The sequence below is a fragment of the Orbicella franksi genome, chromosome 14, assembly GCF_964199315.1.
Source record: "Orbicella franksi chromosome 14, jaOrbFran1.1, whole genome shotgun sequence".
Taxonomy (NCBI): Eukaryota; Metazoa; Cnidaria; class Anthozoa; order Scleractinia; family Merulinidae; genus Orbicella; species Orbicella franksi.
The window spans coordinates 8,440,766-8,467,733 of record NC_138158.1 but is presented as its reverse complement, the minus strand read 5'-3'; the positions used below and the strand labels follow the sequence as shown (position 1 = coordinate 8,467,733).

The window sequence follows — 26,968 nt, the reverse complement described above, 5'->3', positions numbered from 1 at the left end:
AGAGAATTGAGAAAACCATCAACTAGGAGATTTTGCCAGTCTGCAAGGTCGGCGCTTAATCCCGATTGACGTACCAAAAAGCGACTAGGAGAATTTTCACTCCCCCGGATGGTTTGTTAGTCCATCATGGGGTTATCCCTCCCTCCTCCCCCTTCCCAGCTTTAAATTCGCCGGTACCCATTTATACACCTGGGTGGAGAGAGGCACTGTGAGAGTCAAGTGTCTTGCCTAAGAAAACTAAACAATGTCCTCGGCCAGGGCTCGAACTTGGACCACTCGATCCAAAGACGAGCGCACCAACATTAGGCTACCGTGTCTCTCACCACTATCTTGATCTACCACTAAATTCTCCCAATGTATTAAAAGAAAGTATGACAAGCATTAAGGAGAATAGATCTTTCGAACAAAACAAATCATCAGTGTAATGCACACTCTAATTATAACACGTGGTGTTTTTGCCCGAAGCTGTGTAAACGCCGTTGGGATCTCGCGTTGCATTTCTCGCCTAAATTTTACAAGAAGAGAATCAACTCACCATTTCAATAATCGTTCTCCTCACTGTCTGCCTTTCTTTTCTCGTAAGGTTTTCAAGTATGTCACAATCTTCGTGCTGTAAAAGCTGAAATGCCACGGCCAAGTGGTGGTTTTCAAGAACGGATTCGTCATTGTACATCAGCGCCATTTCAGAATCTGTTGACGGTAAAGAAATTAGGAAAACAAGTCGAACATCAAGAGGTTATCTTACCATTTCTCGGCCAACTGAGGCACCGCCTACACTACGCCGGAGAAATTTGAAAACGCAGTTTTATTTCTACGGTTAAGCCTACCGTCCACACTAATCCGTCACGAAAACGGAGCTTTTCGAAAACGCTCTTCAAACCGGAGGAATTTGAAAACGGCGGTGTTTCGTTTTCGTGTGGACGGAAAACATTTTGAAAACGAAGCTTATCGAAACTGACGATGGCGTCGCGATAATCATGTGATTTCCCTGACCGAGTTTTCCTCAAACACAAATCCAAGATGACCGGCGTTTGTTGCGTTTTTAAATTCTTCCGGCGTAGTGTGGACGAAAACCATTGATGCGTTTTCAGAGTGAAACCTCCGTTTTCAAATTCCTCCAGCGTAGTGAGGACGGGGCCTGAAACCCACAGGACAGAACAGCGATCGTTGAAGGAGCTACACTTTATGTTAAGATTTTTAAGAAATCACCAAATGGGGTTTTGTGTCTATAAATTTATTCTTACTTGTTGCCACTAAGAAGTGATTATTGACTCCAGGGTGATCAACATCATGGACAGCACTAGCCAAGATGGCGGCGAGGACTTCAAGATCGGTAAAGACAGACTAACAGAGAGAGGCAAACGGAAAACATTCAGTTCAGTCTTCAACAGAAACTAGGGGTGGTTGTAAGTTTGATAAGCACTGCTATCATAGACTGTCCGCCGATACAGGGATCACTGATAATCGCTCGAGCTCGTTGTTACGTTCTTAGTATATTCCCCTAAGGGAACTCCCATACGAAAAGGTCGGGGATGTTCGTCGTCTCGCTTAGGGGTACAAATCAAGGATTCAAATTTTTCAACGAGAATCCCCGACCTTTCCACGTGGAAGCCCCCCTTCCCCCGGAGGGGGGTATATTCCAACTGTTACGGACCGTTTCCCGCACTAACATGAAATGTTTTCCTTATCTCCATAGCGAGAGATAAAATAAACAACTTATTTGATTCGTTATCTCGGTCCCTACTCCAAGAAACATCTATCTTACGGCTGGCTCTGCGAGCGGGATAGATGATCGAAATCTTGCGCTTTCATGGCTACCCAAACGGGCAAGATGGCGCTATCTTGTCGGCCCGGAGTTGTTCGATCAAGATGGCTCGGAAATTAGCTTCGTTCATTCTCAGCGTAATTAAGGACCTCGACTGCGTCTCGTTCGTCTCGGTTAATAAATACGCAAAAAAGAACTCGGGTTTGGATAAATCAACGAAGCGAAAACCTCGGTTCATGTCATATAGTAAAAACCTCAAACTCGATCGCAGAAATAGAAACTAAGAACACAAGAGCGCGCTTCATTGTGTTCAAGAAACGCTTGTGAGCTTCACGAAAATATCAAACAGTACAAACACACTTACTTCAAAAGCTTGCGCTGAAAGAAGCGTGTGAGATGTTTGCGTCACGTCAGCTGCATGTGTACAGTTGTGGAAAGGGACATCTTTTAAATAATGATTCTGTAAAGTAAAATAAAAACACTGAACATCAATAACCCTGCTAGTATATGCACTAGCAGTCTTGTCGCCGCATATCCAAATCGTCTTCTGTCACGCTAGGTCACGCATATTAGCTGATTTTGTCACATGCAAACTGGTCTTTAAAATACGTAGTGTGATCTACATACCTCGACTGATGACATATAGTTTATAAACGTAGTGGGTTTTATCTTGAATATTTTTAATAAATCTCTGGCCTGAAACAAATCAAGGTGGAAAATGTCTTAGAATAATAACAAAAATTCATAAAAAAAAAACTATGTAGCAACACCTCAACAAATGAAACTTGTGAGCAAACTACATCGGTTTTCACTAGAGTGTCGAAAGTCACTAGCATTTGATTTAGTTTTGCACTTCTTGGATTTAAATACTCGCGCCACTTTGTCATCCAGTCAGAAGTGAGACCAAAACCAATCGTGTGACTCGCTCGCTCACGTTTTCCCGCGCTTTTCGACGGCTACCAAAAAGAATCGTGTGACTGGCTCGCTCACGTTTCCCGCATTTTTCGACGGCTACTAATAAGAATCGTGTGACTGGCTCGCTCGCGTTTCCGGCGTTTCACGACGGCTAACAAAAAGAATCGTGTGACTCGCTCGCTCACGTTTTCCCGCGCTTTTAAACGGTTTCATCTATTTACCTCGAGTTTTGATTGGTTCTCCGGATTGTCTTTGGAATTTGTGATTGGCCAGAGTGATTACCATAGTTACGGTGATCGCTCTAATAATCTTATTATTTGTTCGTGAATGAGCAGTAGAGCGAGCACTAACCTGCAGGATTGTGTACGTGACTGCAAGCAAGGGATGCCCTTGTGTCAAGTCATGTAATTTAAACACATCAAATGTCCATTTGTTGATTTCTTCTAGAACCTGAAAAAAACAAGTACACCAGAATTTAAAGGTGTCAAATTTCTCCAGGATGTTTCATGACTACAAGAATACAACAAAAATGGCACCTAGAGATCTTAGGCCATCAAATGAAAGAGCCTTACTGGACAGAAACGAAGGGATAATTATTACAGAGGCTGTTTGCAATGTATTGTAACGTTCTGTCCAAACTACACATTAAATTAACCATAATTTTTCAATATTAATCCATATTTGACAGGACTCTCAAGACTTGCTTACTGAAAAGTGAAATTCTATGACTCTCACTCCAGGTATGTGTTTCAGTGCAAAGGAAAACTCACTTTCGCTAATTCGGCTTCATTAGATACTTCAACCCCAAATCTGTGAAAGAAATAATAAAAAATATATATATTAACAAATCCTCAGCAAGTACTCAAACAAACAATCCATCAATCAATTAACCGAGGTCAGTCAGTCAATCAGTCAGTCAGTCAATCAATCAGTCAATCAGTCAATCAACCAATCAGTCAGTCAGTCAGTCAGTCAGCCAGTCAGTCAGTCAGTCAGTCAGTCAGTCAGCCAGTCAGTCAGTCAGTCAGTCAATGAGTCAGTCAGTCAGTCAGTCAGTCAGTCAATGAGTCAGTCAGTCAGTCAGTCAGTCAATGAGTCAGTCAGTTGTCAGTCAGTCAGTCGGTCGGTCAGTCAATGAGTCAGTCAGTCAGTCAGTCAGTCAATGAGTCAGTCAATGAGTCAGTCAGTCAGTCAGTCAATGAGTCAGTCAGTCAGTCAGTCAGTCAGTCAATGAGTCAGTCAGTCAGTCAGTCAGTCAATGAGTCAGTCAGTTGTCAGTCAGTCAGTCGGTCGGTCAGTCAATGAGTCAGTCAGTCAGTCAGTCAGTCAATGAGTCAGTCAATGAGTCAGTCAGTCAGTCAGTCAATGAGTCAGTCAGTCAGTCAGTCAGTCAGTCAATGAGTCAGTCAGTCAGTCAGTCAATGAGTCAGTCAGTCAGTCAGTCAGTCAGTCAATGAGTCAGTCAGTCAGTCAGTCAGTCAATGAGTCAGTCAGTCAGTCAGTCAGTCAATGAGTCAGTCAGTCAGTCAGTCAGTCAATGAGTCAGTCATACAAAAATAACTGCCAGCAGAAAAGGTCCACCAGTATCATGTACATGTATGCACTCTCATCTGATAAGTCTTCTTTTCAAATGACGGTAAATTTTATTATTAACATACAAGTGGTGAGTACAGGACAAGCTTGACAAGTGCATATAGGCGTACTTTGTGCTAAGCAATTGAATCAAGTAAATCCTTCAGCTTTGAAGTAGTTTGTGATTTAAAAACCATAACAACTTCAGAGGCTCAAATTGAAAGTATTGACCACTTAAGAACACACTAAGAAAAAGGGTTTGGCTTGCTTCATATGAATGGGCTACACGTATTTCTGAGTTGCCTTTTCCCTCTGTGTCAAAATGAGTCTTTGTGCAAAACCATTCATACGAAACTGTGTTTCACCTAGAGGTTCGTTTCCATGCAAATCAAACCCATCGTCATATGCAAGGCTTTGCATGCGGACTCGTTTTAAAACAGAGGCACACGGTAACTCTAAAATAGCCTATTATTTGGTTTTGTTCTTTTTATACTGCATGTATGAAAACACTGTTATATTTTAGTATTGACTGGTGCCTACCTTGGTACAGACCCACTAAAGCTGTGTAGCCTAGTTAGTTTTCGAACACCATTTACCATGGACCGTGATCTTGCCCGAATTCCCTCTCTTTTTGATTTAGTACCAGCGACTGTGTCAACCTCCAGCTGTTTGTCTGCAAAAAAAAAAAAAGATTTGTCATTGCAACATCAACAAATCAAGCAGATACTGTAGATGTACAGAACAAATAAAATCAACAGCTACGTGACACGAAGAAGAATACATGTAAGCACAACACTTGCTTGTTCAAAGCTGATCAAGGTTTCAATTTTGGTTAATATATGAAAATCATTACATGTACATGTATGTGTTCCGTAGTTTGACACTGATCAAGGAAAAAGCTTGAAGAAAAAACTATAAACAGAAAACCAAACCAAAAAGTTACAAAACTGATATCAAAATTCACACTTAATCTCAGATTAACTAATTTGTCATTAGAACAACTAAGTGCAAATCTTCTTTAGACATGGATGACAACCAGAGGTAAAATGTTCTCTTCTCTAACACATGTATATTATTGACTATCTCAAAAAGTCACAAATACATGCACTAAAACTAGAGCTTTGGATATGCCACATAGACCAATGTATTTCACGTCAGTGTGTCAGTATTCAAGGAGCAGTATAGTAGTTGCTAATATGAACTGAGATTTTGAACAAAGTAGCTTATACATATTGCAGTTACCTGTGAAAGTGTTATATACCCAGGCAGACACTTGATTTCCAGACTGATTGCTCTCAGAAAAGTCTTTAAGTTCTCTATTTAATAATCTCTTAAATTTATTGGATGCCATTTCACTGACAGATGTATGCGTCTGTAGTGTCTCCAGTTGATACAATACCCAGTCCAGCTCATCAAGGGTATTGTTAGCCAACTAAAAGAAGCATAAAATAACATCAGTAAATAGAACAAAGACATGTACAAAAAGATCTTTAGCTAAAGGCAAAAGTAAAGTCTGTTTTCGGCCAAGTGGTCTATACAGCTGCAGCTTATCCCAGTTTCTGTAGGATGAAGTGACTAGGAGTAACTCTACTCCCCCCTGGATGGGTTGCTAATCCATCCCAGGGTTACACCCCAGCATTAAATTCACTAGTACCCATTTATACACCCAGTGGAGAGAACATGGTGCAATAACTCCAGCCAGAGCTCAAATCTTTTAGTGAAATCTTTAGTTAAGCAGAGATTACAACAATGCTGAGGTGGAGGTGTCATATTGTGGATGGTACACATGTCCAATTATGGGATGTGTAAGTGTAAAATTAAATGGGAAGCTTCACTTCACAGGAGGTATCCCCATATGGATGTCTACATCCCTCCCACCCACCCATTCTCCCCTCTCCCTTGAACACCAGATAACAACTGATTAACAATCTAACACAGAAATCACAAGGCTACAACTATGTAAAAGTACCTGTCATGTCATTTACAGTGACAAGATATTGTAGGGAAAAAAAATACTGAATGTAATGTAAAAGGAGATAATTTCTCAAGGAAACTGTTCACGTAATATCTAGTAAACGTGTTACCTTTTGATAGCCCTCATCTCTTGGTAAATGAAGAGAACCTTGAAAAGGAAAATTTTTTTTCTCTATTAGACCAGGTACATGGGAAATGCTGTGACATTCTAACAAAGTCAGCTACAGTAGATGCAAGTCAGTTATTTAATCCACTGAATCAAAATTTGTAAAACGGTCTGTGAAGATTATTTTGTCAGAAAAAATAAGGCATTTGACCTGAATGTGTTCTCTCCAAAAAGGGAAACAAAAAAACATGAACAAGAGTGCCTTTGTTGCAAGCACATTTCATATTTGGGTCTGGGGATATCAATGTTTTGGGGATATTTTTTGGAGATATAAATTACGTTGTTTTCATTTATGTTATCTTCCATGCACCCACCATCACCTCCTCAATACTTAAACAAGTGAATGAACAGAACAGATTGTTATGGAATGAGCTTGTACTGTCAATACCTGATGACATTCCAGAACCATTTAGCGTATCTTGTGCTAAATTGTTGTTTCGTAGAATGTGCGACCCTACAGATCCTCTCCTTCTGAAATGAAGACAAACAATAGTATTCTTAATTTGATTCAGAAAGTTATTCGAGAATTCATTCAAAGATTTATTCATGAATTCATCATGGAAATTTAAGGTATAAGTTAAGTCTGCATATGAGCCAAGTGGCCCATCAGGCCTGAACTTGTCCCAGTTTCAGTAGCATGAAGCAACTAAGAATATTCCAACCCTCCCCTGGATGGGATGCTAGTCCATCGCAGGGTTACTCCCAAGATTACGTTACCAGTAACCATTTAAACACCTGGGTGGGGAAGGGCACTGCGAGGGTTAAGAGTCTTGCCTGAGAACACAACGCAATGTCCCCAGCCAGGGCTCAAACCCGGACAGCTAGATCCAGAGACAAGCACACTAACCATAAGGCCGCTATGCCTCTCTTAATTTTAAGTATAGTACAAGCCTTATGTACAGTGTAAGTGAGGCACTCTACACTTGAACAACTTGATTCATTCCTTAATCATCAACAAAAAATTATATACAGCCTAATTTACTAATATGTCAGGGGTTCCATTAAGGGCCAGGAACTGAGCAAATTGACTGGCTGTGATGACGATTTTGCCCGCCTGGTTTGACCATCTAGACGAAAGTTTTTCCTAGAGTTAAGAAGTTCGGTTCAAAACGTTTTGCCTGCCTGTGAAAACCAGTTGCCCTTGCCCATTAATGAAACTCCTGCATGTGCCCGGACTATTGAAACACCAAAGGGGTAACAGCGAAACAACAACAAGCACAGATCATAATGATTGATACAGATTGCAAATGACAAACTTAGATACACCATTACTGATGGCTTTCTTAAAACATCGACATAAAACTTACTTTTCTTTTTTAGCATTGGTCAGTGACATAAAATTGTTTCTAACATTTCTCAAACTTGAGAGAATCTGAAAAGAAACAAGACAAGCATACCATTAAGATACATGTAGAACACAAATTTCATGTAAACTGTTTATAACAACAATATTTCCGTAGAGGATAAACCATTACATTTTTGAGGGGTTGGTCAACTTTTCTGAACATCATGTCCTACAGGAGTCTTTTTCATTAGGTTCCATGTTTTCCTTGCAAACAAGAAGTGCTGTTAAAGCTGATGAGCAAGATGCTTCATCAATCTCTCATGAACCCATTGTCTTTCAAACACTTTTTTGTTTTTTGTTTTCTTTACTGGAGAAAGAGAGAAATACAATTTCACTGACATAAGTGATCTATTAGATGACCCATAATTGAAATCTTTACTTATCATTTTTATGCTAAATGTATTTTTGTGGTGGTCCATATAGGGGGTTCGTAGGGGTAGTCACTGGAATGGTCCGTAGGGCAGTCCGTGGAACCAGTCTACAGTGTGAGGTCCGCAGATCGGGGGTCAGTGGTTTCAGTTACCCACTTTCATGTTGTACTCTTCATTTTGCTGTATAAAACCCAAGTGTGTCACCACTCAAATCCAAGCACGTTCATAAAGTGCTCTCTGTTTTTCAGCCTTTTACAAAGCATGAAAAATAACCCTCCCTTCACAAAATGTTTCCATTGACTTTTAGCTAATTAATATCACAGTTTCAAAAAGAAAAGAAAGACAAACCTGAGCAAAAGGAGTGACTAACTCTTCTACTCGGGTTCTGAAGAGCAAAAGATACACATGTTATTAATAATTATTATTCTTTTGAAGGCAACATTTAACACCACACACTGTAACAATTAATGCAAAAGATATCTCAAAATGTAGATTTCAAGAAACAAAAAGATAGCATAATAAAGGTGTTATTAGATATTTTAACATGTTGTATCAATGTGAATGTTTTTGCTTTGTGGTTTTTACATAAACAAAACAAAATTAAACTGTTAGATGGAAACATAGATATCTCCTTTTTGTTAATATTAAGCTTATTATATCAAGGTTAGAATGTAACACAATTTAATGAAGCCACCCTACAGTGTAAGGTTTTCTTGTGAGGAACTGAACCTGGCAGCTCTGAGGAATGGAGGTATCAGTGTCAGTACGATGTTAACATACTGTAATAACCAGCATGCAAAGAAAGTTGTTAGCTAACTCATACAATGAAAGAGCAAGTTGTCTGCCTGTTTTAGAAGACAATTCTAATGGTTAACAGTCCAAAACCCATATTATGTGCATTCTTAACAAAAAAATCAAGAATAATAATTAATTTTCCTTTCAAAAGCAACACATCAGCAACCATACTCTACAGTGTACACTTACATTACTCGCAAAAAAATTTACGCCTACAAAACACATTTTAGACTGAAACAACATCTGTGAAAATGACAGTTTTACAGCACCCTCAAGGTTTTACAGATACATTTACATGTACATTGATGGGAAAGTAAGAAAAATTCTATCAAGCTGTTATGTGTCTCAAGCAGTGTTTCAATTAGAGTTCGCTCCACAAAGGAAACTAGCAGCTTTGGAGCTATTTAAAAGTTGTACTATAAATTAACTTTGGATGTTTAAAATTTTGGACACCTAAAAATTTTGGATGGATTTAATTTTGGACACTTTTTTGTCTTAAATCCTTTGAAATTTGTTGTAAGTAACGTATCAGTGAAGAAAACTACATGTACAGTACATGTAATCAATTCAAGGATTCCCATATGAAATGTTGGCATACTCGTAAGTACAATTTAATTAAAAAATAACTGAATTTTGAATCTGACAGCTTCTAGGAGCCTAAGGACAGGTAACTTGTAGAGACAAAGATATCTACTCACCCCTCACTGAAAGAATGATGCCTTGACGTGACACATTTGGATGCCAATTCAAATTCACTGTCTGATTTGTAAAGGAATGACTCTCGTCGCTGTGTGGGAACTGGAAGGGTGAGCCTGTCTCCATCGGATCGCTCAACAGAGTCTTCTCCTTGAGATGAAAACTTTGTTCGCTCACGTTTCCTTGGAAAGCTGTCACACAAAAACAAACCATGACTATTAAAGGAGTTCAGTCACAACAGTTTAGAGCTACTTTGGCCACATATAAAATAACCTTAAATTGAGGGAAACCTGAAAATAGCAGGTTGCTAATATAGAGAAACACTAAACAGGTAGTGATAAACCATACAGGAACAAAGATGGTACAGGATGGAGAAGATTTAACATGAATTAAAGATAGCAAACTTAAAAAATTTACGCTAAATTTACGCCCCTTAAAAATAAATTTGAGATTTCTTTTACATAGTCACATACTTTTAGTTACAATGTCCACTTTCATGTTTTATAATTATTGTGCTTTAAATTTGTGTTTTGGTTTTAGTGAAACTTTTTTATAAAACCAGTTTTAGATGACAATAAGAAATATCATGAGACAAAAGAGAACAAAAATCAATGACTGTTTTGAGAAGTTACGTAATAAAAACAAATTTTGATCATAGCATGCACATATCATTACATGTATAACCAGTATACTAATAGCAACACTTAATCTTTAATAGGTATCCACTGTTAGAGCCAAGTTGTGTTTCCTACAAAGGAAGTGTTCGCAGAGCAAGGAAAAAAGCATAGACTGCAGTTATGTATAAAAGATGTGTGCAAATTCTGAAGAAGTCAACTGTATAATAAATAAAAATACAATCAAAGGCTTGTAAGCTACCATCATAACTCTCTATTTTCTCTGATTCTCAAAATTCCAAGACGATGCAGTGTAAAAAAAAATTGCCACGACACAGCCCCTCCTTCTCAGATTTAAAGGTTCCATTTGTAAATTTTTTTCTCACTGATTGAGACTGCAACCTTTATTATCATGATTGACCACACCACAGCAGAGAGACTTGAATCTAAATGTTGAGATTCTGTGGCCTGAAACAATTTGGTAAAGCACACACCATTCATGACCTCCTAGAATTTGCATAGACTGCAACCCACATTTCAAATGTGCATTAATTCAGTTTAATTTTCACTTGTTTGCGGGGTCCATATCAGTTAAAGTACATAAAATGCGCCCCACAAAATGCTACAGAAATGAAAGAGAACAGAATAATTTTTAACACCTAACTACAAATACAGTGTAGACTGCCAGGTGTTATTGCAGGTAATAAGGATAGCTTGGCCCTGATCATACAAAATTATTTGATACCTGATACTTGGTATTTGTAACAAGCAATTTACCAAACACAGTGAACATATATACATGTGCCTGTAAGTTCACTTCTATTTGCATTCTGTAATCTGCTGAGTATACAATTCACATCGTGAAAAAAAGGCGCTGATATTAACCTGACAAATAATTAATATTTCCTGTTAAATAAAGACTTCCTTGAGCTAACCCGTAGTTTTACTGCATTGGACTTACATGTACTGTGGCAAATACATGCATGTAGATGTATATTAGAAGTAGAACACTTGTAAATTTAGTGTATTTCACATGTAATGTATACAGCCTAAAGTATATTTATTGCAAAGAAGAAATGCTTTGATCACAAAATACATACTAAGCTTCCTGTACTCATGCATAAATAGTATAATTTGACCAGTATAATATTAAATGTTGCTAGTAAAATATTACCCTGTGGAAACACCTTCTTTGCTATCAACAGTGACAAATGCATTTTATACATGAACCTGTTCAAATCAGGGTTTAACAAAAAGAAAACTAAACATGTCCTTTGTGTACATTTGAATATTGCCCTTATCTTAATCCTTCACAAAATATCAAGGCATGAGAAAGGATTGCATAAATTTGATTCACATTTGAACAATATAAGGCAGAAGCTGTTCACTAAAACCAGATGTGTACAGTAACTTGAAAGTTTACAGTTAATGCTTGAAATAGGTGGAGTAGTCTAGACTGCATAACATAACATAACATACATTTGTACAGGCATGAGCATGTGTACAGCTGTTGAAAATGGTAGAAAATTAGATAAAAGTCATTGATCATCTCAAATTTGAAACTTGATGCAACAGTAAAATGCAAATGTTTCTAAAACAGGATGTGAAAAGTACTGATGTAAAGCTTATGACAAATTACATCAGATGTTACGAAATCCACATTTATATTTAGGGCTGAATCATCAATCTCGCAAGCAGAATCAAGGCAGTCACAACTTAAGGTTATGTCAAAAAAGCAAGCATTTCTGGTGACTTATTTTTTAACATTACTAAAATAAACACTATTGCATACGTATGTGTATGAAATGATAAATTTACCAGAAAATATTATTGCTCATGAAACAATGAAGAAAATTTGAGTGCTTCTCAACACACAACATGAACCAACAGATCTATACATGCATGTCTTAGCAGTGAAAAAATAGATAAAATCTATAGAAAGTTATTACTAACACTGTGGATAAAATGCTTGATTACAAACTTGAGCCAAGCTTTATCACACTGCTTCATCAATCATTGTTACTGATTTTAAATGGTTTAAAGTCTTGGTGTAGAAAGGTGGATAAATCAATTGGAAAATAAAATTACTATGCACAAGCATATAAATGGATCTAATGTTGTTACTAACATCACATCTTTCTTCCCACTGAGCAAGATTTTGACAAAACATTTTCAGAATACTCTCTCAGTTTCCAGATGAAATACTTTTCATATTTTGGTATTAAATTTCAGACAATAGGTATGACCTCTACAGAGCCTTGTGAATGTTCATTTACAGTAAACAGTGCTGTATAAAGTCTGTAGCACACCAAATAACAAATTGAAATAAGAACCCATTGCAATGTACAAAAAGAAGACATTGTCAAAACTGGGCAAAGAGCTTTCACTAACATCACACTAAACCCAGCAAAGATGAATCTTGTTGCAAAATGCAAATTCTAAAAACAGAAATCATGGTCAAGGCCGTTTTTCAAGCAACAGCAATTGCTATTTTTCACTGTGTTCAGTGAGGCAAAACAATCACAGTTCAAAAACACTGCTAGAGTAAATCCATATAAAAATTATCACAAGCAAAAGGTTTTGGGCCAAGCTAGCATGCAATACTGGTATATAGATGATCCGAGGTTTTCACAACGTATTTTACATAATTATGTAGATGTACTTGCAACATGAAATTTTCTTGTCACACTGATCTATCTTCAACATCCACAGAGATTTTAAGCATAAATCACTCTGCTTTACAGCAAAAGGTTTGGAGAATACTCAAGAAGCTTTTTAGTCTTGTGGTTGGCCTTGATAACTTCATCTCACAAGGCAACACTCACAACAGATTCAATTTAACTGTTATAATTGCACATAACCTATTTCTCAAGAAATACTACCAATGTTTTAGGCACAGAATACTTTGATTTAGTGATACCACCAGTCTTGGGATAAAATGCTTCAGTATCTAATTAGAGGAATTGAACCTAGTGAAATTACAACCCCACTGGAGGTAACACACAATTTCTCTGGATTGTCAGCCATGTTTAGTAAGGAACATTCATCTAAATACACACACAATTCGTTGAGGTTTCAAAAAAATTTCACTGCATTAGGCAGGTTATTCCTATTTGAATGGACACATCTTTCAGATAAAATAAATCTTCTAACTACAGAACAATCAGAAAGGAAAAGTAATGATAGAGCAACAGAAGAATATAAGTGATAATACCATGTTGAGGACTGCTTTTTTGAACCCACAGTTCCCATATTTCTGTATTCTTGTATTAGCATCGGACCAGGTGTTGAAGTTGTTTTTCACTCCCATGACAAATCCTACAAGATTTTCCATTGAACATTTTGCTTTCACATTGCCCTTCTACAGTTCTACAAAGGATGGAGTCGAGTAATTCCTATAAAACCCATTCTGGACCTATTTTTGCTTGAATATTTTGCTTTCAGGATAATATATCAAGGTAGAACTAGAGAGGACTCCATATATGGGCATGGCCTATTGTTTTAAATAATACTAAGCCAGCTGTGTTTGAGGTCCAAGCCTCCAGTCTTGCATAAATTACCTCGAATTATTAATATTACTATTATTATTATTCTAATGTCAAAAATGTATCACGGCCTAGCTTCTACTGGAGCCCACAAAATTCAAACAACGTCTTTTATTGAACACAAAAATGTTCTCAATAATGTAAAATTTTATTGATCGACTACTGTAAAAAATTTGCATGGAAAAATACAATTTATTATATAGTTAATTTTCTCTCTCTAAGAGGAAAACTTGCTACTCCTCGGTTATTTAACAAGCAAAGGGAAAAACAATATGAAAAAGGACACTGAAACAAGTAGTCGCTTTAAACCAATTTACTCTTGTTGTGCTGCAAATGTTGAGAGGTTATCAATCAACTTGTAACATACATAAACCAAACACAACTGCCTGCATAATTTATAACTTTGTGCGCCATAGGAACTGGTGAGTATTGGCTGGAATGCAAAGGTGTTTTGTTGCTTTTTATTGTACAAATATCAGGGCAAAAGCAAAAAAAAAATTATAACTGTCATATTAAGAATTTTCTGGGGTAGAAAATGTCAAGTTATCATACAAACTGGATGTAATTATAAACAAAGAGGCCTCATTCAAGATCTTGTTATGCAGGGCTGCAAAAGGGTGGTATGTAAATTTGACGTCCAAAGAGGGTGAATTGTTTACATTCAACAAAGTGCAAATTACTGACAAGCATTGAAGATTGTAAGGCCATACAATTATCAATGGGGTAGCCAATTAACAATTATTAACACTACTGAAAAATAAGAAAAACATACCCTGCCTGCTTTTTGATTTATAATCCAGGATTTTACTATTTCCAATTAAATTTTTCTTCCACTTGAAAAACAAACTCAAAATATTTCTACATTTACCAGTAAAAAGCTCCTGACTGTTAATTAACAACTGGCTTTTTGATGAAGACCGGTCTAATCACAAAAGCTATTGTTTAGAAAGCAGTTTGAATCCTCAAGGGGGTTATATAGGGACAGCAATTACAATAACAAAAGGAAAAATCACTAATCTTCTATTTAGTGTAAAAGAGGCATGGTGTACTGTAGGTCAGCTCAAATAAAATGAACCATACTTTTAAAAACAACTAAGATAAATCAAAAAGAACTTTTAAAAATTTTTTGACAATTGACATCAATTCATCAAATCCTTGAGTGGCTAGTATCAAATGCGTTTAAAAAGAATTAATATGTTTTAAGATGATTTATTGTCACATTAACCTCACAGTTTAGTTATCAGAAACCTATTTGAAGTAAAGTCAACAAGTAGTTTGCACATAATTAACACCCCACTAAAATTTCCTACGAAAATAAGATTGCAAATTAAGTGCACTGTTAGTAGATTAACTAGTATTGTACACATAAAATATCACACAAGATTATATCTTAAGCTTTGGGACCCATAAGACGAGAACTTGAGCGATACATGTCAGGAGTTGTTTTGTAGATAATTCTGGTTAATAATGCAAAAAATAAATATAACTTGTTTACCAATTGTTTGCAGTAAATATGATATAGTTGTAAAGTGTAGTACTAAGCTGTTCATTAACCCAATTAAAAAAATATTAAGCAGATAAACTGATTTTTAACAGGAAAACCCTTAACTTGCATTATAACATTCTAAAGAAATGTAAAAATATATATGATAAATAATATATCAAACATAACTGCAAAAATATTTTTAAAATGTTAACTAACCCTCTTCAACTACCCCCCCCCCCACCTCCAACCCCAAAAAACACACAATTTACTAGTTCTGTCTCCCCCCCCCCCTCCCCAACCCAAAAAGAGGGACACAATTTACTAGCATCTAGAGTTAACCTATGGCCCCCCGCCCAAAAAAAAAAACAAAAGGAATCAACAGTGAATGTCTCCCAAAAATCATTTTAACCTCCCAGCACATTCAATTTATCATCAAGAGCCCTCCACACACTCTAACAGCTCCACCCCTCCCCCAATTTTAGCCATCATCAGAAATGGTTTTAGGGTCAGTGCGAAAGTCTCTCTCCCTACAACATGAAAGTGATGCACAGTTCCATTTCCATCGCCTAATAACAAGCCAATTTAATTTACAGTCAAGATCATTAACAAGCTGCAAACAATTAAACACAGTTTTGATTGGATCTCAGCTCCCAATTTAACACTATATCAGAGATGACAACTTAAAAATCAAAAACTGGAAGATTGTCAAGTACGGGAGACCGGAAGATTCAGTTTGTATCTGGGAGACTCCTGGATAATCCAGGAGAGTTGGCATAGATGTATATTAGTTAGACTTAACTACATTTAAAGGAAAGTACAAATTAATTATAATACAAGTCTAACAATGAAAGAATGTAGGAAACTGAATATCTGGAAAACCTTTTTGAGTCAACTAATAACTCAGAATTAATGAATGAAATGTCAATCTGCAGTAAAATTAAATGTACTAATTAAAATATATACTAGATACACTCTTGAATCCAACAAATCTTCAGAAAATTAAAACCATCACCTTTATAGCTGTAGCTACGTAGTTAATAAGATGTCAACTAACATCTAGGTACAGTGTTATTACCTGTGTGATTTACAATAATATTATTAATAAGCAGAACAACATGGATGAGCTTGTTACATTTCCAGACTTGACAAAGGTTAATTTCCGGCCAAATTATATGATGTAAAGTGATTAGGGTACGCATATGGAATAGTCCTTGTAAAATGATAAAGGTGCCAGCAAATTTTCAGCGAGTCTCAAATCTCAGCATCTCAAACTATGATGAGCGACAAAAGTGTCAAGACACTTCATAGTAAAATTTGATTTTCGAGCATCTTAGAAACATTTCTCCCCCTTCCCCCAAAACAATGTTGATTTTTCTATTTCTAAGACTGCACAAACCACAGCGCCTACAACATTGAATTTGGGGGGCCGGGGGTATCAGAGAATTAACGCTAGATGCAAATAAAAGAGTATAAGAATAAGACGTTAAATATCCAAAAGCGTCATTTTCTAAAACTGTTACTGTGTCTCAACTACTTTTGTTGCCCATTGAAGAGTCTCAGAATCTCAAACTCATAAAAAAATAAAGCCGGTCTCAGAATCTCATATTTTGAAATTTATTTTTACTTTTTAAGTTTTACAGGACCCCTTTGATAACAGTACTGATGGGTTTATCCTGTTTAAAAGTTTATTATTATTATTATTAAGCCAAGCAAAAGTTTGATCTGAATAAACCATAGAGAAAAAACAACAACTACACAACTCAACATCAAAACATCGCAATCTCTTCAGTTTCTGAAATGTCTGAAGCACGTGAGCTTGAATAAATTCTCCTTGTAAATTGCTGTATTATGTCTGCTGGCAGTGCTCATAAATATCCCAGATTTTTTAAACACAGTGCCTCGCGCTCAGATTTGAAAAAGAAAGTTGAGTCTCGGATTTTAAAATGGGGATTTTGCGCCTCTGCGAGTCTCAGATTTTACCACTATATTCCCCTGCACAAGAAAACAACTCAACACAGGAATGTGGTTTGAATAAGCAAAAAGCAAGCAACAGTTTTAACTAACAAAGGCATTGGCATTAAGCCAAATAACAACTACTTGTATCTGGTAAAACAACACAGTATGCATTGACAACATACATGTAATGTATTACGAACAACATGTACAAAATGTAATAAGTTGAGCACTTATACGCGAGCGTAGTTTTGGTTTCAATATTGATAAACACCCTTGTGACTTAATAACAAAAAGTCCCTGAGCAGGTCTGCATTAGTGTTAAAAAATTTAAACTAAACCCAAGTGCAGCATACTCATTGATGTAGTAAAATGTAGCGCACAGTATTATTTTAATAAGTATTTTTCTTTAAGTTAACATAAGTTCAGAAAAGTGGCTAAATAATGCCCCCCCACATTGCTTTGTTTCTTAGTTTTCTCTGGTTGACACAAAAATATTGGGATCCTTGACCTCTCACCCCAGCAGCAAGTACCTTCTACACTGTAGCTCTCTCTTTCTGCATAAATCTAGAACCACAAGCTGTGTATAACAAATCTATGTTAATTTTGGCAGCAATCCCAGTACTTTTTATACATGGATTAATACAAGGAAATACAAATAAATTTATCAAATCAGGATATATAATTCATAAAAAAAATATGATAACCTGTTAAAATATTCTAAGAGCCACACCTGTGCATAAGGATTTTATTCTTGGCTTATTTTGATAAATCCAAGATCTTGTATTAAGTTCAAGTTTGAGAGGCAGTTTCAAGGTGTATACACTGTTATGGTCTCAGATATTTTAGCTGTAAACATGTAAATTCAGGACAAAAACAATATCTTTTCAATCAAAATTCTTAACATTTAGGAGTTCTCTTTAAAGACCTAAGTCTGAAATCTATGTTAACATTGTTATACGTAGTTTTATCAGTTTCAAAAATGGAAAACAACAGTTCAGGTTTTATACCTACAGTGTAGTTGAACCGTGTGCATTTTGTAGGGCATGCTTAAAACATGATACGACAAAATGACAGAATGGCACTACGAGTAAGAATCAATACGAGGATAGAGGTGTCTGTTACGGTTAACCCTTACAATTACTGAGAGCTAACCACTGCTGAGTCTGTGATATTTAGGCTCACTAGAGCACTATTTAGGCCAGCCAGAGCACTAGCTAGGCTAACCGTAGTGCCATTTCACATACATGCCCCATTTTGTAATCTACAGTTTGCTCCTGTATATCACTGTATGTAGTTGCTATTTTATAAAAAATATGATTCATGTTTTTAGATGCACATCTGTCAAGTTTTAGATGTACTTACATGTACAGAGTGTTCAAGAGGCAAGACTTGCTCTCAGCTGTGCCTCAAGCAATTCTTAAGCTTCTCTCATGCACAGCTTACAACTCTCAACTGCACCCAAAACTCCTTATATGCATGCGATGCATGAACCCGTCGTTAGCACCTACTGTATGTCGCATAATTGACACGCGAATGATGCAGGTATCCAATTAATGGTATCCAGTAACAAAAAGTTAACATTGGATACCTGTGATTGCGCACCAATTCTGACCTTGACAATAGAATTTTTACGATTATCATCATTGTCGTCATAACTTTTATCACATGAGAGGAGAACTCAACAATAATTTAATTTAATTTAATTTAATTTAATTTAATTTAATTTAGACCAAGCCATGGATGGGAGGCAGTGGGAGGACAAGACGCAAAACTCTCTGGGAGGCAGTACTTAGTATCCAGTAGAGGGCAGCTGGAAGTAAGGTACCACCTGGGTGACAAATGCAGGACAAATTTCCAATATATTATTATATTTTGCAATGGATGAAAGCACCAAGAGGTGGAAAAAAGGTATGTGAAGTGAAAAGTTCAGATTCTCCCAATCTTCACTCCCTCCATGTACAGTGTATATAGCAGCGAGATATAATTATTCAGAAAATACCATAATACACCAGTTAAAATGACCACTGGCCATAATTCACTTCTGTTCATTAAAGCCTCATATTTCAACCAATGAGATACAATTCTGTTTACAAGACCCCCACTAGATATACGCCCTCTTGTATCCAATCTTTCCATACTGTCTTCCTAACATCCTCATAGAACATTCTATAGCACAAAGTAGAGGGTAGATCAAAGATATATTTAACCACAGTGGCTTCCTTACTATATATCTTTCAACAGAGTCTTGACATTTTATCTTTGTCAGCTCAATTACGAATGTTTTCCTTAGGCCATTTATACCCCACCCTCGCAGAGTTACTCTCCTCTAGTTATAAGTGTGAAAGATCATAAGCTAGATTAAGCATGAAATGACTACATTCCTTTTTATTTCCAAAATGTGATCTGGGGAACCTGATTCTAAACATGCAACTCCCTCCTGGGGTTAGTTTGGTTGTATATGTTCACAAGCAATGGGAAATATCTGAAAAGGGGGGAAAGGTATTATAACAATTAAAACACATGCAGTGGAACTCTGCTCATAAACTTGCTTAATGAAAAACTCTTCCTATCTCAAACAAAAGACATTTCCCTGGATAATTATTTTGGGCACATTTTATTCAGTCATTTACTAAAAAAACCCACTTAATTATCTCAAACACCCTGATATTACAAATAGTTTGCATTTTCCCTTGACCTTTCTTCAAGTTAATGTAACACCCTGCTGTCTTGAAATGTGGTGGTTAGTACAGCCATAAAGTACTGTAAATGAGAAACTACATTAAATCTATTATGTTTTGTCTTGGAATTCAGTGACTGTACAGTAATATACATTCAGTAAAGTATTTAACTAAAGATTCATTTAGGTTCCCACAAGCCGGAAATCAAAATCAGACATTTTTGTACCACACTTTACTTGTTAGACAAAAAATAGCCCACCCAGTATAATTTTCAAACCCCCTTTCTTAAACATTTTCGTTCATTTAGTTTCCCTTTCAGGGAGTTGGGAACTCCTGCCGTACCATTATAACTCATTTGCCTACTTTTTATCAGCCAGAAGAGGTATCATATTCAGGGCTTAAATTAATGGCTGAGCACTGGGCAAATTGACTGACTGTGAGGATGATTATAGCCACCTGATCTGACCATCTAGAGGAGAGTTTTTCTTATTAACAGAAGCTCAGTTTAAATACTTTCACCTGCCTGGGGAAACCAGTTGCCCTCCTTTTGAAAATGCTGCTGAAACCCCTGCATTAACATCAGACATCTTTCATAATAATGCCAAACCAATGCCTTTTCATTTTTACCCAGCTGGCTATTTTATTAACACTTAAAACAACATCAAATGTCAGCCTTTCTTAATAATTACGTTTATAATTAGTCACAGTAGAGTATTAAGTGAATGACCAGAGTCCTAATAGACAGTCATTTTGTCTACTACATTGTATCTTCAGTTGTTAGTTCATGATAATGCTTTTTAATAAGCTGTAACACTGACAATTTCATATGTCTTAGTTCACAAAAAGTACATGTAGCATGTAAATCAACAGATAAAATCAAATAATCCAAATTTGCAAACAATGGTGTATTGTATAGACTAAAGACTGTGTTATCTATCAGAGCTACATGTAACTTCTTTAAAGCTCATTAACGCTATCAAAAGTCCTTTGAAAAACCATTAATTCCATATGCCTGCTGGTAACATAATTAAATGTACAGTGTGTGTACACAGGCATCCATTTCAATATTTACTACAAGTATTAATTTCAGCTGGTATATTTTGTTCTCAGATCAGAACTATTAGGTGCACTGAAGTTCTATGTTGATTTTATACCATCTCTTTCTCATTACTTTATGAAAAATTCTTGAACAATTAACAAAGAAAGATTAGAAAGGTGAACAAAATTTTCCACATCCAATATTTTCAATTTCTTATCTCTTTCTCAGTATGTTATGAAAAAAAAAATCTTGAACAATTAGTCCAGAAAGATTATTTGGAAGAGTGAGCAAAATTTTCCAGATCCATTTTTCTATTTCTTATTAACTTGTGAGGAACAAATGTGTACAATTCAGTTGCCAATGGTTAAATTACATTCATTGCACAATAGCAAAAAAGATCAACATTTATATTTTAAATTAAAAATAGAAAACACTGATTAAATTTACACTTTTTTGAATTTAAAGTAAGATCTCTGCTGAAATTTTCAGGTGTTAAATAGATCATCAGTGACTATTCGCATCGAATGGCCATTGTGCTCTAAAATAATTACACACCCTACCCCGCTTAAAATTAAATAATCAAAATACCGGTAAGTTGTGTCGTAAACTTCTTTACGCCGCGAAATCGTAATCAACGATAACATATTTAACCGCATAATCAGCTCGGAATTTTCACAAAAGCGGTTTAAATCTATTTCAGTCTATAGTTCAGAAAAACACAAAAATCTAATTTGAAAATATGTATTTAGAATTCAAACAGACTAAATATCAGCCAAAACAAAACCTTTTCCTTTGAATTCAACCCATCATAAAGCAATAAATGAATTTCAGACACTTCTGTTGAGTTATAACAATTGCTTTTTAAAATAAAAGAAAATCGTGCACCGGGTTCTTTTGCTCGCGCAAAATTTTAGGAAAATTGCAAGTAAAGCATAAATTACTTGAAGCACAAAACACCCCATCGAAGAAATTATCTCTTACATATATTGATCCTCACGGGAAAATTATATGATTGGACTATAGAAATCGGAAATTTGTTTTATAAGAAGATTTCAACAAAGAAAAGTACGCCTTTCGAAAATCAATACCAAAACTAAAGTACTGTAGGTGGTAGACAAAAAGAAATTGAGAAATCTTTGACAGCTTCCCTCACCTGTTCATACGAAAAACAAGTCTTGTCAAATGCAACCGAATTATTTATAACGACATTTGCGAGATCACAAATTTCGAGCGAAAAAACGGCAATGAAAAATCTTGAGATCTCCGTTCGTTCGCGATTTGCGCGTGCAAGATTGAATTTCGACTGTAACCAATTGATCTCGCTTTCGTCGGCACTAGGATATCTGCCGCCTTTGAAATATCCTGAGCACTCATTTGATCAACAGACTATAAAATAGCCTTCAGACAACGGCCGATGTTGTTCCTGTAGCGAGCTCTTGAAAATGAGATGCATAACCCGCTCTTCATGCATGCATGGAGAAGGAAAACTTCGCAATAAACCGCGCGTAATTTCAATTTCATCACAGCAAAACAAAACGCAAGCTTGTTCGTCTCGCCTGGTCACACTCGGGAATTGAATAGCAAACTCGTGGATAAAGGTAGATGCAAAAACAAAAAAACTATCTTTGACAGTGAGTAAACAAACCCACAGTGTGTTCATAAAGCTTGAGGCAATTATCCGATACGGCTTTATGTAAAACACCGTGTTAAAAAACAGCTGCATGAAGTCAACTGCGAGCATCCGCCAGAAATACGCTAGTTTTAAAAATGCACACGGCTTCTACGGCTATTATTAAGCCAAAATTATCCGTTTCCGCCCATACACAAACCCTTGAATACATATGCGGGAAGTTTGCGAAGATTGAGACAAAAAATTTCACGCGTACCTTTCTCCTTCTGTCACCTCTTCACCATCGTCGGTTGTCAATGAAATTTTAAGAGAAGATCGCTGGGCTTTCCACGTTTCTGACATGGTAGGCAGAGAACTCACGTTCCGTAAAATCGTCCAGTTTAGCTGCAAAACAGAAGAAAGGAGGTCTGTTTACAAAGTGTATCAAGAAGCCCCGGGATATATTCAGCATGTTCAATGTACTCCCAGCTGGTTGTGAACAAATGATCGAACAAGTTTCTCCTGTCAATTTGATATCCGCGCTGTCGATGAAAGTTAATGCCTCAGGGATATAGCTGTCCTTTTACGCCATCTATTAAACTATCTGTGCCACTTATCTACCGTGAAACAACGCTTAACCTACCGGAGTGTAACTCTGAATGGGATAAAACTTCGTCCCGGCAGCGAACGAAACAGACCCTCGTTTTTTACCAGGAGTAGAAGGCGAACGAAGGCTTGATCGGACCTTCTTGTTAGCGTGCCATGATCCGCACTCGACAAATCTCAAGCAAATCCCTAACGCTCCAAGAAACAGAATGTGGATCGCATCGTATAAATCAAAATGCGTAAAAAACTCTCCTAACGAAAGCCTCGCTACAGACAGGCAAAATAGGAAGAGTTTTGCAATCATTACCGCCGAATTTCCGGATCACTTTTGCAAAGCTCATACAGTCCTCAAACACACTCTCTCTCTCTCTCTCTCTCTATGGACTTAATTTGGAGAGTGAGAATCACATCAAAAAGAGGCCAGAGGTGAGATTACACATTAACATATGAATAGGTGTTGGAGCGTCGTTAAAAACACAAGACAACCGGCGTGTTTGTTGATTTCATTTTCCTCGCCCATTTAGAAAGTAAAGAACCACAGGAAAAAGAATTAAATAAGGGACGCCTCCCCTCGGAAATCTTTTGATCTTGATAAACGAAAGGGTAACCTCGTTGTCTCGCGACGGGTCAAGTGAGGATAATTTTAATTTTCATCTACTTCTCAAATTTCCGCAACAATGTTCAATTATGTAAATTTCACTTTACAAAGCTGTTCCGTGTCGAAGCTATCTTTACCGGCAAGTACCACATTGAAATCAAAAAGTAAATAAATAGAAATGTTTACGCCCAGAGTATCAGATACGTACAGAATCGACTTCTTATAAATGTACTTTTATAAACAGAGCAAAATGATATTAATGCGAGGTGTTGGCAACTACTTAAGCGCAAAGTTTATTATGCCGCAAAACGATAAACAACGCACTTAGCCACAATAATTCTGCCATTCATACAGATCACTGAATTAAGACTATTGTGTGGAAATAGAAACAAAAAAGCGAAAACGTAAATAGAATATTTATGCGAAATGTTAAACTGCGACAAACACATTTTTTTTTCCATGCTGGTACGTCCATTTACCATTTCTAGCTTTACTGAATTATTTTTTCTACACTACGAAAAGAAATATGTTAACATCTTTCCTTAATTATGGAATTATTTCTATGCTATCAAATTGAGAGATCCGTCTATATTGAGCTGAAGCTTGTCAACCTTATCAATTTTGTTCCAGTATCTTCTCCATATTCCGGTTGTTTTATTTACAAATTTCTCTATTTTCAACCTTTCAACAAAAGCTTCTGACTTTCTGCCATCGGGGGTATTTCAAATCCTATGGCAGCAAAAATGACCTTTTTTTTTTGTAATTTGCGTTTATGGTTTTCATTAATAGTGACAAATTTAAACGCGAGTCAAAAGTCACAACAAGCAAAGAGCTGGAGAAATACACTTACTCGAAAAAGAAATCATTGGAAGTGAAGTGTCCGGTAAATGAGAAGTTGAATCGAACTGAGCTAAATGGCAACACACAAAGGCGTTCTTTTACCCCTTTTCTTTATCCATGCGGATAGCCACAAAATATTAAAAATCTGCCACAGAACATTAAAATAATTGTAGATGTTTGAGGTGATAAGTTGCCGTCGCTCGAACTTTTGAGGATTGTTAAAGCGAAAACGGCACAAAATATATTTCTGAACGATTTTAAAAACGTTAAGAAGAAAGGCTTACCCTTCGCACGACCTCAATCCATGAAATGTTTTTCTATGGCTCACCAAAACATCTTAAGAATTTCAGCGCTGAAAGCTTACATATACATTACAGTTCAAGCAACGAAGGATGTTTGCGGAGGAACTTCTCGTCAAAGTGTTACTGAACACAGCTCTGGATGATTCAATACGAGTTAAAGTTAAAACGACCTGATATTGACAGGCAGAAATATGCATAAACGATGTAAATTTAACCTATGTGACGTGATATTGCTACAGGGTGTTTAATCAAGCACGTACTGGACGCTAAGATACAACTCGGCAATGACAACTTCGAATTACGTCAGTCAACAAATTCTTTAAAATCTAATCGCATTACTCGCGCTGTCTCAGGAATTCCACAAGGGTCGAGCTTCTTAGGTTTATAATATCAACGGCTCTCCGAAACATCTCAGGGTTTAATATTGTTTCACAATCTTCAGGCCTTGAAGTGTACTGCAATGGAACGATTGGAACCATTACCTACCATTCGAACCTGATTCCAAAACTGTGTTTCGAGCTTTACCCACGAGCTTGTAAACGACCGATTGAGCAAACATGCTGTTGATCTCTTGTTAATTCTTTTGCCGGTACAATCCTTAGAAAAATAAGGATAGCAGAGGAAGCTAGAGGAAAAGACGGATTTAAACTGGCTTTGAGGAAGTACCATACTACTCTAACTGAATAAAGTTACGTAGCGACACGTAGAGTCATACACTGTTTTCTGATGTACAAATTTTTTTTCAAGCATAAGGAAATCTAGAAGTAATGGTCTTCTAGGGTAGGAAAACACGCATTACAAGAACTTGTAATAATAAACCGAAAACAGTCAAGGGTGAATAAGGTTTTTCGACGAGGTTGCATCGCATAGTTTGTACTTTAAATCTCCTGGCAATTTTTGTGACTACGTAATTGAGGGTGTCATCAGATAGTTGATTTGAAGGTGCGGATCTCGTTCTAGCAAGTTGATAGCTGTTATCAGAGAGTTACTGTTATATGGCTTCGCAGCAAAAGTGCTTTGAAAATCATTTACCGTGCAGTTCGTGATTATTTAAGGGCTCAAGATCAAGAATACGGCGCAATACTGTGTGCAATGCCTGAATTGCATTCGTGTCCACCCCTGAAGGACGCACATTGTATAGCTGGTTTTCACATGACGTCACTAAAATTCGAACTACAAAACTATTGATCTTCCTGAGATTTTACTTAAATGATGTATAAGAGCAGCTGAAAACTAATATTCAAACAAATTTTCGCTCCGAATGGGTTCTTGGTTTTGTGATGCACTACGCTTACGGCATTTACATGACGGCCTAGAGAGCTGTAATGATGGTTAATAAAGTGACTTATTTCGGGGAACTTGGCTATCTGAACAGTTTATGTCTTAGAAAAAGTATTATTTTAATGTTTAAGAGTTCCTCTAGGGATAAATTCACGCTTTTGTAGCAAAACTCAGTGTCAGATGTTTCTGTTGGTTTCCGGACGCCATGCTGGTGCCCATACGGATGGGCACCAGCATGGCGTCTCCATACAAATCTCTATATATTTGGGTAAAAAATTTCTTCGCATATCTCACATAAGAAAAATTGCTGTGACCAGAATTTTGGCGAGAGTCTTTGCATATTTACCTTCTTTCATTTCCCAGATTCTGGACTTTATCTATTGACCGGTTTTAATTTTTATTTTGATCTATTTTGAATTGCGTGACACTGAAAACCAGCAATTGCGTGCGGTAATTTCGACGCGTGTTTACCATCCGCAAAGATACGTGCTATTGGGTCGCTTATCCATCAGTGAGTCCCTTGTGTATCGCGGCTACCTTATCTCGGGGGGGGGGGGGGGGGGAGGGGGGATTCCCATGTAAAAAGGACGGGGTTGCTAGTCGTACATTTTAGGGGTACCTCTTAGGGTTTTCAGCCTCAAAAGGTCCACAGCGGGAGCTTTTGCGGTATTGAGCCGAAAAAACAACCACGACGGGAGATAAAGTGTTTAAAATTTGCAGCTCTTAGGGGTGAATTGAAACAATTTTCAGTCACGCACACAAAAAAGGATCCTAGAGGTTCTTTTCAAAATTTCCGACGAGCACCCCTGTCCTTT

At 36.8% G+C, this 26,968-nt stretch overlaps 1 protein-coding gene across 9 annotated transcripts in view; it reads right to left on the bottom strand.

Moving 5' to 3' along the window:
• LOC145468446 (3',5'-cyclic-AMP phosphodiesterase 4C-like) overlaps positions 1-26,968 on the bottom strand; it is a 51,049-nt gene that overhangs the window by 6,614 nt on the left and 17,467 nt on the right. For 5 of the 9 annotated variants that reach the window (XM_081452168.1, XM_081452170.1, XM_081452167.1 and 2 more), the window contains 14 exons: positions 22,804-22,931; positions 9,602-9,790; positions 8,457-8,493; positions 7,700-7,764; positions 6,781-6,863; positions 6,337-6,374; positions 5,495-5,684; positions 4,793-4,925; positions 3,451-3,490; positions 3,032-3,130; positions 2,393-2,461; positions 2,130-2,225; positions 1,245-1,344; positions 536-690 (listed from right to left, as the gene is read on the bottom strand). In XM_081452168.1, the coding sequence (XP_081308294.1) occupies positions 536-690; positions 1,245-1,344; positions 2,130-2,225; positions 2,393-2,461; positions 3,032-3,130; positions 3,451-3,490; positions 4,793-4,925; positions 5,495-5,684; positions 6,337-6,374; positions 6,781-6,863; positions 7,700-7,764; positions 8,457-8,493; positions 9,602-9,790; positions 22,804-22,889 (1,380 nt within the window). In that variant the 5' untranslated portion in view covers positions 22,890-22,931. Of the gene's footprint in view, positions 1-535; positions 691-1,244; positions 1,345-2,129; positions 2,226-2,392; positions 2,462-3,031; positions 3,131-3,450; positions 3,491-4,792; positions 4,926-5,494; positions 5,685-6,336; positions 6,375-6,780; positions 6,864-7,695; positions 7,765-8,456; positions 8,495-9,601; positions 9,791-13,427; positions 22,932-23,169; positions 24,079-24,854; positions 26,379-26,968 lie in introns of those variants that run through there. The other 4 variants (XM_081452171.1, XM_081452165.1, XM_081452172.1 and 1 more) reach the window with 4 other exon arrangements.